The sequence below is a fragment of the Pinus tabuliformis genome, chromosome 3_2 (assembly GCF_031772625.1).
Source record: "Pinus tabuliformis cultivar Carrire ecotype Pingquan chromosome 3_2, CPIR1, whole genome shotgun sequence".
Lineage (NCBI taxonomy): Eukaryota > Viridiplantae > Streptophyta > Pinopsida > Pinales > Pinaceae > Pinus > Pinus tabuliformis.
Genome location: NC_142302.1, coordinates 1,028,012,232 through 1,028,026,790, shown reverse-complemented (window position 1 = coordinate 1,028,026,790; position 14,559 = coordinate 1,028,012,232). Strand labels below are relative to the sequence as shown.

The 14,559-nt window shown below is 38.7% G+C and overlaps 1 protein-coding gene across 4 annotated transcripts in view; it reads left to right on the top strand.

Annotated features, from left to right (window-relative positions):
* The window catches only part of LOC149184091 (glycerophosphodiester phosphodiesterase GDPD4-like), a 257,656-nt gene that overhangs the window by 91,499 nt on the left and 151,598 nt on the right, over nucleotides 1–14,559 (top strand). For all 4 annotated transcript variants that reach the window (XR_016257226.1, XM_089417399.1, XM_089417400.1 and 1 more), the window contains exons 3-4: nucleotides 6,288–6,385; nucleotides 6,568–6,628. Coding sequence is in view for 3 of the 4 variants with exons in the window: in XM_089417399.1 (XP_089273525.1) it covers nucleotides 6,288–6,385; nucleotides 6,568–6,628 (159 nt within the window). In the remaining variant the exon portion in view is untranslated. The remainder of the gene's footprint in view (nucleotides 1–6,287; nucleotides 6,386–6,567; nucleotides 6,629–14,559) is intronic.

The following is a 14,559-nucleotide window of genomic DNA, read 5'->3' as shown; positions in this document are numbered from 1 at the left end:
CTCTGCAATTTTTCCTTTCTTTCTGTGTCTCTCGGCCTTCGACTTCTTCACTGCTTCTCTGCCTCATTGTCTCCTGTCTCTGTCAGCTCGTGGCTTTAAAGCCAGTTCGTTCCTTCGACTGTTCGTTTCGGCTTCCCGGCTCTCTGGATCGCCTGCCTCTGTCCGCTGGGACTCCTTTGCCCTGCATCATCATTGCTGCGTAACGCTTCGCAGAGAGGTGGCCACCTGTCTCCTTGCGAATTGAGTGTCAGTTCTTCTTGAATTCTTGTGAGGTTCCTTTAAATAACAATGTCAGTGTTAAAAAAGAAAACCTTTGATTTGTCAAGGCTTACCTCTGTACCAGCGGCCATAGCAAAGTCGTTCAAGATTTGTTTGAAAGCTTTGGCTTCCTTGACTGTGGGAATACCCTGCAGCATAGTGTCATCCACAAATTGTTGATGAGTCGAAGCAGCACCATCTATGGTTAGTTTCAGTCCCTGGATTCTTCCTTCAGCATTTGCCATTTTGATTGCTCTGCCTAGCCCTTCCATCATGAGCACAAAGAGGAAGGGGGAGAGCGGATCTCCTTGTCTGAGACCTCTAGAAGGCATAAAGGTTCTGGAGGGCGAGCCATTAAGCAGGATTGAAAAACTAGCCGTGGATACAAGGGCCATAACCCATCTAATCCAGTTGTGGTCGAAACCATAAGCTTTTAGCACTGCCCTGATGTAAGACCAGCTGAGCTTATCATAAGCTTTCGCTAGGTCAAGCTATATGATCATACCAACTTGCTTAATGCTCTTAAGAGAGTGTACCACCTTATGAGCTTGTATGATGTTATTGAGAATCTGTCTTCCTTCCACATAACCAGTTTGCTCCTCTGAGACAAGAGCTGGAAGAAGGGGCTTGAGTTTGTTAGCGATCACTTTGGAAATAATTTTGTACACCACATTACATAAAGCTATGGGTTTGAATCTGTCTGGTGTCATAGCTTTTTCCTGCTTTGGAATCAAAGCTATGAAAGAGGCATTGAGAGCCTTCAAAACCGTTTTGGATCTTCTTGAGTCTTCCACAACATCAAGGATGTCTTGTTTGACTGTTTTCCAGCATGCTTTGAAGAAGTCCACATTGAAACCATCCGGGCCAGGAGCTTTCCCATTTTGCATCTCATTGATAACTTCACTGACCTCATCTTCAGACACTGACCTGTTAAGATTGTGATTGTCTTCCCTGGTTACAAGCTTGTAAATTGTTAATGAATCGTGATCTGTCGAGGAGAGGCTCCTCTGCTATGCTAAGGAAGTTTTCAACTAGGACAGATTCCATTTCTTTGTGGGCGATGAGCTCTTTCCCTAGAACATCTTCGAGTTTTGAAATTTTGTTATGTGACCTGTGATCCAAAGTTGATTTATGAAAAAACTTCGTGTTTCTTTCCCCTTCTTTGATCCACTGCACCCTCGATTTCTGTCTCCAGAAAATCTCCTCTTGCATGCACCTATCTTCCCATTCCTTTTGAAGAGAATCGGCTTGAGTTTTCCTTTCCTTGGTAAAACCATCTGTGATGATGATCTAATTAATCCCCTGGAGTTTCTGTTCAACTTCTCTTTTGGCTTTAAAAATATTACCAAACTCTTTTTTGTTCCAATCTTTAAGTCTGGATTTGATATGTTTAAGTCTTTGTTGCAGCATGAACATTTTAGTGCCTTGAACGGGCATATCTTCCATCCACCATTTGTCAATATTGCTGGTGAAGTCAGGGTGAGAGAGCCAGACATTTTCAAACCTAAAAGGTCTGTTCCTTGGTGTACCCATAAAAGTGGCTTCAAGCTGGACAGGCCAGTGGTCCGAGCCTCCAAAGGGAAGGATTAAAGCTGACATGTCAAGGCCTGTGAGAAGGAGGTTCTCTGAGATTATGAATCTATCTAGTTTAGAGGCAACTTGAGAAGCCCCTCCCCTCTTATTGTTCCAGGTGAAAGTGCCATTTATTGTTTCAGTATCCACTAGTCCCATGTTATTTAAGAAGTTTTGGAAGGCAATGGAGTCTCTGCCTAGTATTCTGGTGCCACCTTTTTTCTCTGTAAGAGATTTGATCATATTGAAATCCCCTGCCAGAATCCAGGGCATATCAGGATATCTCTCTCTCAGCTCCTCAAGGGAGGTGAGAAGCTTGAGTTTGTCTTCTAGTTTTTGAGGACCATAGACGTTTGTAATCATGTAGATCTCTTTATCACCCAAAGGTTGAATCACCAGTGATAGATAGTTCCTGGACGCTTCAACATCCAGGATTCCAAGTTTCTGGGGATCCCAAAGCATAAGAATCCCCCCGCCGAGTTATCTGCCTTAACCTCTAGATACTCATACTTGATTAACCATTTGCTATGTATTTCTCTGATCTTGTCCATCGAACACTTTGTTTCCTGAATAAAAACCATATCTGGTTTTTCTTCTTTTATTCTACTGCTAAGATTTCTTTGTTTCCTTTTACTTCCTAGACCCCTAATGTTCCAGGTTGTAAGCTTCATTAAGAAAGGTTTGTAAAGGAGTAATTGGTGAGATCTTTCATCTTACCTGAGTTAATCATGAGTTTCCCACATTCGGTCAGCAGCTCATTCTGTCTTTTCCTTCCTCTTTTCCTACCCAGGTTCTTGGAAGAGTGCCCCGATGTTTCCTCCATTGTTTTCATCCCTCTATTCTCCTGGCTGTCATGGTTTCTTTTGACTCCAGAACCCTTCGATTGGGATCTCCAGAGGAAGAGCTGTTGAACCCTGTCAAACTCCTCTTTTGGCAGGGAGTCAACCCCTTTGGTAATTCCCTGCTCCAAAAAGTTTTCTAGGTCTAAATTCTCCCTCTCTAGAATCTCCTGCAGTTCATGGTCCTCCATTCCCGCCTCACTTGGGGTCATCTCATGGTCTGTACTGAGCTCCATAATGCTCGGTTAATCATCCTTTTGCTGGCTGTTCTCTGGTATATCCTCCATGCTAGCATCCCTTTCCTTCTCAGTGGGATTAGTCTCCGATTCCTGGTTTGCCCTGTTGTTTCCAACTTCTTCTTCTAAGATCTTGAAACTATTGTGGCTCGGTTGCCCGTCCTTGTTGATTTTCTTTTGGTACTGCTTTCCTCCTTTCCCTTTACCCCCCACCTTAGTGAAACCCTCAGGATCTTTTCCTGTGGTGGTTTTCATGTTGCTCTCCAGTTTGTTTGATGGGCAGTCTCTGTATAGGTGCCCGTGTTCATGGCACTTACGACACCTAAATGGGACATGTTCATAGTCCACCGCCTGCACCCATTCTTCATCATACACTTCTAAAATGATCTCGTCCGGAAGTGCCCCAGATAAGTCCATTTCCACACAAATCCGGGCGAAGGAAGTGTATTTGCCTCTTAGAGTCGCATCTGATATCTTTATAAAATGCCCTAGCTTGTTGCCGATAGCCTTTAGAGACTCCGACAGCCAATAATCTAAAGGAAGGGAGTAAAGTCTTATCCATACCGGTACCGAAGTGAACGTTTCTCGTTCTGGGACAAAATTCATCACCCATGGTCGCATGTAAAGGCCTGCAGCAGCGTAAAAATAGGGTCCTCCCTCGAACACTCTGTCTTTATCCTCTAAGCTTGTGAACACCACCGTAAAGAAGCCCTTGGACCCAAGGTGAAGGTTTATTTCTCCCATTGGTTTCCAGTGGTTCCTTATCCATGTGTGCAAAGCCTTCTCCGTCGGCCAAATCCCCATAAATTTGCATATAACTGCGTGTTCCACCATGTGATCTCTGTGCACCTGTATCGCTGGGTCACTTAAAACTACCCGAGGAATAATGGTCGACTTGGGTTTACAGACCCCTGTCGCACTCATAGGTGCAACTTTCTGACTGCTACCCCCTGTCCTCTTCTCCCTGCTATCTTCCTCGTGATTCTCTTCCTGTCTGTGAGGTCTGATATTTCCTGTGTTAATATCCTCAGTTGTCACCTCCGTTGGTTTCTTGAAGCGATGCTGACCAGCTCCCTTGCTTCTGTTCGCAGCTACTTGACTGTAGGAGGGAGCAGAACTCCCTCCTCCGCGTCCCGCCATGGTTACCAGCGGCCAAACCCTAACTCAAACCCTAGTTCAGATTGCAGAGCCCGTTTCCCTCATTGTAACATTCATCACTTATACATTTTTATATAATAAATTATTTTTAGAAATACCATGTGTATTTTTAACATTCAAGCCTCCAAGATATCAGTTTTCATGCTTTAGTAACAGTTTTTATGCTTCACTTTACCACAGGAAATTTGACCCAATGTGGATGTAAAAACCCAGCCAAGATCTGGGATATAAACTCAGCCAACATTGATATATAAATTTGACCCTCCTTGTACAATAAATTTGGCTTCAATTCCACTGGAAAGACTCGGCATAAATAATCAATCCAACCCCTGCAAAATAAATAAGAGATGCAAGCTTGTTCACCCTCTTCAAATTGGAACTTGGTGTTTAATTTCTTGACAAATAATTCGGTCTTGAGTGTTTTAACTCTGCCATCTTGTCTTGAAGGAACTCAATCTCCAATTTGACCTTGAACTATATCTCAGAAATCACCCTTTAAACTTTGGTACTCGACATCTTGGAAGAAATGTACTCGACCCTCTTGAGGGTTTGTGAAACCTTGCAATAAACACAAATGGGAGACCTGAGATGATCTTCCCCAAGAGCTAACTAGAGTGTCACTCGAAGTCCACAGAAATCAGCTTAGAGTTTCGCTTGAAACTCAAAGATGATAGAAAATTAGAATACTTTGCAAATGAGTCCACCCTCTTTTTATAATTCTTCATTGAGCCTCCCTCTAGCTTGTAGATTCACCCTTCTAACATTATTTTATTAGTCGGGGTCAGTTGCCACTAAATGACTTTTTGCTGCCATTTTTAATAAAATAATATTATGCTGCCTTTTCCTACTAAAAGAATATTTTGCCGTACTTTTCTAATGAAAATAATATTTGCCCCCTTTTTATCAAAATTGGACATAACCCCCTTGCAATTTTTGCAATCACAATATTTGGAATATTACAGTAAACATAGATTTACATTGGGCCACCAATGTTGATTGTAGGAAGCTTACAAGAAGTTTTGGATCTGGAACTGTGTATTGGCATGACAAAAAGCAGCCTATAATAGCACTATAATCTTTTGAAGCTGAATAGAAGGTTGCAACCAGGTCAATATGAGGTTATTTGGCTAAGAAGAATTCTTGAAAACATTGGCTTACAACAAATTGAGCCTACCTCTCTTTCTTGTGATAATCAAAGTTTTCTAAGCTAGAACTAACTATATGGAGATTCAATTTCATTTTATTAAAATAAACTACAATGTTGAGAGAAAAAAGCAGTCTCCGCCACTTTCTTGTGATAATCAAAGCTGTATTCAATGTTCTTAAAACCTAGTTTATCATGTGAGAACTAGGCATATAAAGATTAATTATCATTTTATTAGAGAGAAACTTAGAAAGTTGATAAGTATAACTTTTGTTATTTAATAGCAATAATGAATAATCAAGTGGTAGACATATTTACCAAAATTCTGTTCAAAGGAAAGAATGGAAGGGTCACACTTCACACATATGTTTGGAATTAAAGAAGAACAAACTAAGAAGGTGTGTTGTTAGATTGTAATGAATATTTGTTGTTATGTGGGCCCATGTGTTGCATCAGCTAGTCGTAAGTACTAATTAAATATGGGTGTTCTAATAAAGTTGTTTCTAGAAAGTTTAAAAGAAGAGTTAAGGGAGGTTCTAGATTGTATTTCCATCTCCATTGTACTTTTATAAATAGATACTTAACAATCATGTACAAGAGTGAATGAGTCTGTACCTGCCCCAGATTGTATTGTTTTGTTTTTGCGAAGGTGCAGAATCTTTTTCCTGTAGTTTAATAAAATGTTGACTTCACACTAAAACTTTTGCTTCTGTTTATGTGGTCGTGGTAAACTTGCTGCGTATCTTTCTTATACATTGTATTAAATCCTGACAAAGGATGAGTGTAGGGTGGCCAGTCCCATGTTGGTCCACTCATAGATAAGCTCTCTTCATTGTTTCTTATTTGAACAGGTTTGTTTTCTTAGGGAATTTCCTCTTCCTTTCTCTTGATCTAGGTTATCATCTGACACATCAAGGATGCACATTGCAACTTTCATCTTTACAAGAATTTTTTTATTTAGTTTCGTAACATCATGAAGTAAAATTATTTGGATATGTATCATCTTGTTTTGCTAGAGTTACCTGTGTTTAAAATATAATGTGAATTGACAAGTATCCATCTGATCTTTTATTGGAACAGATGACATCATATCGTCTAGCAATTCGTTCTCAAGTCGATTGTGTAGAAATAGACGCATCTCGTTCTCGTGATGGTGTTCTAGTGGCCCTCCATGATAGGTATTTTGATTTTGATTTTTATCCTATGGCAATATTAGTGCATTTTTTTCCATAAGGATGGAGTTTGTAGCTTTACATTCACCCTTTGTTTGCCATTCTTTTTGGACTGTGTTGCTTTGTGTTAGTGTTAAATTTACTAAATACTTTCTGGAGTGATTTGATTCTTACATTTTATAGGGCAGGGACTTGCAGAATATAACAGGCGACGACACTTCAAAGGTTGGGGATTTGAGTATAAGTCAGGTCAGAATTTTGTGTCTTGGCTATTTTGAAAGATACAAGTTCATCTAGGTTTATTTTGTATTGGTTCTAAATAGGTTATAAGCTTTTGATGCTTGTGAACAGTGTAGGAATTTACAGGGTAAGTTCCTCAGAAAGAACACCAAAAGGACACCGCTCACAACCAGATCTCAAATCAATACACCAGTATTTTTGACGTGGTTAAAACTTAAAACCCTCAAAGTGCAAGGAGGGAAACAGTCCACGGCCTGTCCCAACGTGGGTACTACAGGCAATTTATTAATCAAAGAATGAAAATTTACATAAGCTTCTCTCATGCCCGGATTACCCGAACAATGACCCTCCATGCGCTTTAAATAGAACTCATGGACCAATCGGGTGTCAAGCCACGGATCAAGTGTCGGTAATACCGAGGTGAGAGTGAACCGTCGGATCACTACATATCGTGACCGTCGGATTGTAAGTTACAAAATGTGCAACGGTAAAGAAAGACACTTTACCTAACTCTATACTAGACCAAGTTGAACTTAACTATATCCTATGTGTCGGAATATCCTAACAAACAGGAAGCTATGTTCGACTAATATCCTTTTGTCCAATGGAATATTTTTTGGATCTTTTAAATGTTATAGAGGGAGATAAGACTTATGGTGTATTGGAACTTGAAAATGTGTGTATCACAATAACCTGTTTGTGATTAGAATTTAGAAGTAATTGCTACTTCCACTGTCAAGGTTTAAATTTGTATGTGGAAAGAAAGAAATGAAAAAGGGGAGTAATATGTTTTACAATTTAACTATCTCTACAGAGTTAATCATTTCTGGTTCTTTACTGCTTGTGAGTAATCATTCTTAAACTGCAATGAAAGCTGAATCCTAGAGGTGTCTAGAGGTAAACAAGCATAATGAAAAATCAATATTGTCATACTTTATATAATAGTAATACTTTTAATTACCCAAGAGTTAACTCTATGAAATGATCTCTGCGAGGGCCAAATACCTATAGTCATTGTGAAACTTAGAAATGGATGTTCAGCCTTATCAAGCCCTTGATTAAGCAAGTGATATAAATTTTGCTATGTAACAAATATTGTGTCAAAGAAAGATAAGGTTCATACTTCTCTAGGGAAAATTTGAGCATAATGACGTTTACAGCTAAGTCACCTGACACCCGGACACGGGACACGCAAATTCGAGTGTCCGACATGGGGCACATAGACTCCCTGGAACAGGGCACATAGGGCATGTTATATATTATTTTATTATATATATATATATTAAAAATTAATACTAAATAGATATTTCTTACACAAATTCTCATTCATGATACAAATTCAGACATAGATCTAGATTCTACATTGTAAATTTAAAATTTGTAAGTTGTACAAGGTAACATTATGCATACAAATACAACTGTGACAGATTCATCAATGATCCCGTAGGAGAAAGACAAGAAATGGCAGTTTTTTCATTAAGTCATCAAAATCAAAATGTGTTACATAGGTAGTAGCAATGCCAATGGCAAATAGAAATAGCAAATACAAAACAACTACAAGGTAGTAGGTAGCTCATCAATCATCATCATCAAAATCAACATCACTATCATGGTCACCACTGCTCTCCTCTGCTGCATCCTCCTCCTCTATATCCAATGTAATCTCTACATTTGCTGGTGTGGAGGATGACCCCTCAAGAGTATCACCATCATCAAAAGTGACAAGCTCTAGCATTGGGTCATTAAGATTCAAGTTGGCCAATGCCAACTCAACATTGCTGTCCAAACCCATATCATCAGGAAAGACATCCCACATCTTTGTCTTTCCCTTCAACCACTCATCCCTCTGCTTGTAAATAAGACGAAGGTTGGTGTGCACATACACCATTGTCTCTACCCTGGACTGCTCAAGCCTGCTCTTCTTGACACTATACAAATTCCCATATGTGCTCCATTTCCTCTCACAACAAGAGGATGAAGCCACCTAAGAGAGGAGCCTCATGGCTAACTGCTGTAGAGGAGGGCTTGTTGCCCCATGAGTTGCCCACAAAGAATAGGGCTTCCTAGCCCCTTATCTCTAACCACAACATAGCCTGTAAATTGCCTAGTGCCAGTGGAAAACTCTACAAAGGCATCCTCCACTTCATCAAGGGATGCTTTATCCTGAAATATCTACCTCAATGCATCCTTCCTCCCTTGTAAAATTTCATCATTCATGTGAGGAGGGAATCTGTGCAAAGGTCCACCATTCAGCCACTCATGGCTGTAGTATTTTGGGTTCAATGATTGAGCCAAACAATGCAAGGGTGTGCAATTCTTGTCCCATTTGCTAACAAGAATATACTATATGGTGGTGAAGAAGGCCTCTGATGATGTCTCATACTCAGGGTATTCACTCTGTAAAATAATGGTTCTTATAGACTCAATCATGGAATCCCATCCCTCATAAATCTCTCCTAGGATGTGCTAGTTTGTATCTGCAAATGGTAGCAAAGCAATGAGATCTAACCTCTCCCGCCAAGCATCATCTAACATTGTGTCCTTGACTCTTTTTGAGGCTACTTGATTTGTCTTTCTCTAAAAAGACCAAAACTCTGAAATAACCATGGCCCCAAGAGTGGTCTTGACCTCCCTCAACCTCTTCAACATGATGAACTAAGAGGCAAACCATGTATTTGCAATCTTCAACAATGATAGATGGGTGTACTCCTTGTAGATTGTGAGAGCATTTGTAGGATTTTGTACAAAGTTGCAAATATGTCGTGCATCCTCAATAATACGCCCAATCCAAGGTGTTGACCTCTGCTGATCTACTACCCATGCAGTGCACCCCCTTTTTCTTGACAGAAAGGGGCAGCACCTGATCGATGTGTCCGTGCCATCCTGCCATCATCAGCAACTTGATCATTTTTTATTGTAAACCCAGTCTGCATGTATGAATTGTAAATAATCTTAGCAGACATGAGTCATGTATGTAAATTGCCTAGGTGGACCTAACTTTCTGATGGTAATCTACGTCCCGGAAGGTTTTTCGTCTCACCGATCCATGGATCGGCAGAGTTTTCCTTCAAACCTGACCCCAAAGCCGGGATGGATTTTGTCATTAGAACTTTAGGAGAATCCTAGTGTGTTAATCTGCTAGATTATAGTTGTGTCGCAGAACTGGGTAATTGATGAGGGTCTGTGTTAAGCGGGCTTGTCCCCTTGAGATGTAAGTTGTAAAAGTCATGATGTAATGTGTCTTGAGGGTCGAAAAATGTTTTAAATCCCCTCGTGAGTCCTAAGTCCTAGGTCCTAGGTGATGTTTCCAAAGGTTTAGTTCGATGATCCATTTTAAAATGAATTAAAAAATTAAAAAAATAAAAAATTAATAAAATAATAAAAAATTAAAAAAAAAAAAAAATAATAATAAATAATAAAAAATTAAAAAATTTAAAAAATTTAAAAAATAATAATAAAAAAATTAAGTGAATAAATCGACGGATGAGATCAAGAGATGTCTTGATCCTCATCAACGGTCGAGATCATTTCTACATGGATCACTCGAACTAGCCGTTGGGATCATTTCCTTTAAATAGGGTGCTAGGAGTCATTTCAGATATGGGATCTGTGAGTCAGATACTGAAGAAGCTCTCTTGTAAATCTGTTTCTGGTTAATAAAAGAAGACTTTGGGGTCCATATCTTGCTGGTGTTACTCTCTTAAAATGCTGTGAGATTGTTTCAGTTTCTGCATATGTTATTTTCCGCCGTTAATAATAGCTTTTTGTAGAGTATTGTGAGCGCAGGTATCTTGTTCACTTGCTGGGGTTTGGGTGCTGTTAGGGTTTCTGAAGTAATGGCAGGTATCTCCATTACTTCCTGAGATCTAGCAGCATTTTTGCCCTCTTTATTGACAGTTGTTTTGAGCTGTGCAGAAAACATCATTGAAGGAAATTTTGTGGGCGTTCGGGGAAGTTCTCGGCTGAACCAGCCAACTCCCGCAAGCATTTTTTGCTGAGCCCAGTTGGATTTGATCCTGGGTCTATCATTCGGTTTATTTTTCTAAGTTTGCATGAGAGATTTTCTGAAGATCTTCACAGTGACGATCTGGAATTTTTGTTCTTTAAAATGTTTTCCGTGCTTACTGCTGAATCTGGCTGTTAAGGGGCCAAATCTGTACATTAAAATAGCTGATCTAGGTTTTTTTTCAAATTTTTGTTTTACACAGTTTTAATTAGGGTTTTGGTTTTTCTTGTATTTGTAGGTATAGGGTTTCTGGATCAGGAGAAATCAAGATTTTGAAGTCAGGTTATTGAGTTTCAGACATTGGCATAGCTTCCTTGGATCCATGCGTCCAGCCTTCATCCATTATCATCCTCTGTCTTAGGTTCTATTTTGATCTATCTGCGTGCATATAAATCTTCGAAGCCGTAAATCAGTTGACGGCTGGGTAAATTTTTTTTTCTTTTGGCGGCTCTTAAAAAAAAACGAGGCATCGAATGTCGTTTTTCTACTTGCGGTTAAACGCACCGCCGTCGAAGGTATCTGATCCGCAGGCAGAAATCTCAGGTTAGCCTTCACGCAGTGTACACCAGGTTTCAATGTTGTTGCTTTCATCAGTAGTGATTCGGTTGCTGGAGATTTCACGCGTCAAAACGGCGGCGAATGTGTACGCAAGCATAACCTATGCAGTATTCAGGTAAGGTTTCAAACTGATTCATGTGTTTGCCCTCCGCCATTTCTTTCTACGGGCCAGCCTGCACTACGAAATAGCATTCCGCCACCAGAACCTGTGCAAGACAGTAAATAAATACGGGCCGAGTCATGTTTTTCACGCCTTGATATGCTTTAATCACTGGATCGGTTTGCATTCATTCACATTTTCGTTCCGGGCCAGTAAATCACGAGGGTATCAGTCAAGATCTTCATCGAAAATTCCAGGTGATCCGGCGGCTGAGGTAACATCGTTTCACGCCTTTTCCTTCAGGCATCGGGTTAAAGCCAGGATGCATTATTTACGCTGAGCGTTCTTTTATTTATTTACTGTGATGTATGCGTCTAAGTTTCTTATGCGGTTTCCCTTATCTTCGTTTGCCCAGGTAAATGAATCATTTTTGATCTCAAGCTATAGCCATGGTCACGTTTTAGTTTTCTTTTCAATGTCTTGTTTTATGCATCGTAGTTTTAGCATAGATTGTAATTTAAATTAACATAGATTTTAATTTATTTTTAGTTTAGTTTAAATTTTCTTCATTTAGTTTATTTAGAATTTAGTCTTGTTTTATTTTGTTTGAAGCTTTTAAATAAAAAATAAAAATAATTTTTTTTTGTAAGTTTCTTGTTACTTTTAGACTTTAGGATTTAGACTTTAGATTTTATTTGAATTTTTCCTTTTTTATTTTAATTTATATTAGGGTTTTGGTTTTGAATTTTAATTTTTGTTAGAATAGATTTTAAGTTTTATATTTTTGTAGATTTTTTAATTTTTATAAAAAAAAAAAAAAATAAAAAAAAAAATTTAGATTTAGATTTAGATATTAAAAAAATAAAAAAGGGATTCATTTTTATTTTGGTTTAGTTTAAATTTTTATTTATAGTTTAGTTTTAGATTAGCTTTTTAGATTTTTTATTTTTAGATTTGTATTAAAAAAAAAAAAAAATTGAAAAAATATAAAAATTTCGTGGAAAAACTATTTTGCCAGTTGCAGTTGTCTATCATGTTATATCTTTCATACTGAGATCTAAATTTTCAAATTGAGATACGAAATATGATATCTGGTTAATGGTTTCTGATTCGTGGTGGTTTAGAGCATTCACTTTTTTCAAAATTTTCAGTTGCCAGATATCATTTTGATCATGTGATTTAGCTGATGACAAATGATTGCTGTTCACGGTTGATGTTTCTGTATCATTTAACAAGTAATCATTGTAATGACAATCTTTTAAGGCACTGGTCTGCTCAATTAATTAAATCATTTTAGTGCTTATCTTGATCGTGTCTCGTGTCTCCCAACCAACTGGTCGACAGTTGGTCTCATTATCTCGCAGGGTCTACCCCCCTTAGCCGCGGGAGACAGGCTTAAACGGAGGGATCGGGGATCAGAGTGACAGCCCCCGGTCTGAGCGTTGTCGTGTCAATCTGCGTGACAACATTTTTTGGCGCCGTTGCCGGGGACAGAGTTTTTCTGTTCCTGGAAGTTTCATCGACATTCATCGTCTCATCTTTCTCATCTCTCATTTTGAGCTGGCAAATTCAACCTTTTGGGTTATCATTTGGATCTTTTATTGCTTTATTTTTCGCCATATCAGTAGCATCTCTTCGATTTGTTTCTTGTTTGGGTGGCGACTCCACTTTCTCATTTTTTCCCAGACAAGAAGCTTTCCTCATATTTGCTTGTGGCTACCTTTTGGATCCTAGAATCAGATTCATTGTTCAAGTGGCGACTCCACTGTTTTCATCTCTTGATTTTCTTGAGCAGGTATCTAGTTCTATCATCCTTTTAATCCCTTATAATTCATCATGGATTATTCATTTAAGCCATGTCGTTTTACTGAACGTCTCCATGATTTTCCGGAAGATGCCATTCCTAAGTTACCTATTTTCTCGGATGGTGATCATATCGCTGTTAGAAGGCATATAGTCTTGTTTACTCGCATCATGACCATATATTGTAGATCCCCTCAGTTTAATCATGAAGATATCAAAATGCGTCTATTTGTCCTTTCTTTAAAAGATGATGCTTTGAATTGGTTTAACAATTTTCCAAAGGAATCTTTCACTTCTTTAGAAGACATTGTCGATGCTTTTAAAAATAGATATGGTTTATCCAAACAGCTTGCCTTCTGCCTCTAAAATTGTGCAACAGAATGAAAATAATTTGATAAGAGGTCCAGCTGAAAGATCCCAAGACAGTTCATCATGTCAGAATGTGTCATCCACTGGAAATATTGCAGATCAAGTTCATGATAGTGAAAAATCAGGGACAAATGACAATGAAAAAGAAGAGCAAAAGCAAATTATACGAGACCTAATGATGCTGGTGAGAAATATGGAAATCAATCAAACTAATTATGTCAATGATGTGAAAACTTTATGCACCCATCTGGAAAAGCGTAATAGGGAGATTGAGGTCACGCAAAGTCACCATGCTAAAGAAATTGAGGCCATAAAAACTAATTATGAAACAGAAATTAGAATCATGCAAAGCAGGTTGTCAGTCTTAGAGGAAAATATGGTGACCATGAAAGCTGATCATGATAAGGAAATTGACTCTATGCAAAACAAGTTATTAACTATGGAAGAGGAAATGACTATCATGACGTTCAATCATAATAATTAGTTGGCTGACATGCAAGCGAATCATAAAGAAGAAATAAATTTCATGCAGCATTACTTGATGGACATAAAGGAAAAGAACAATAAAGTGATAAAAGACATGGAAGAACATCATGCCAGACAAATCGGTGATATAAAGGTTGAGCACTCTAGACAGATGGATGCCATTAGAATACAGGTTCAAAGGTTACAGAAATTGGAAGATGAAAGAAACCAGCAAACATCAACAGATCAGGAGTCTTCTCATTTGCTGCAACAAGATTCATCTTATTATTGGGAGGTTGTTGATTCGATTGAAAAATGGTTGATTGAGGGTGATCCAGACAGACTTAAGAATGATAAAGATCAGATGCAAGATGAAGGAAGACATAACACGCATATATTACATACTTCATCTGATAGCTTTAAAAACAGAAAGTACCAGGTCATCAGTAATTCAACCAGCCAGAAAGAAAAAGCGCAAGAGAAAGAAGATAAGACGAAGATTTGATACATCAGACGGCCGTGAGCAGCTTGATTTTCGGATAGGAAAGAATCCTACCATATGCAAAATTGGACATGGCACATCCGACAAGCAGTCGACAGATTTGCCTGAAAGCAGGCAAATGCTCAGTATGCACTATA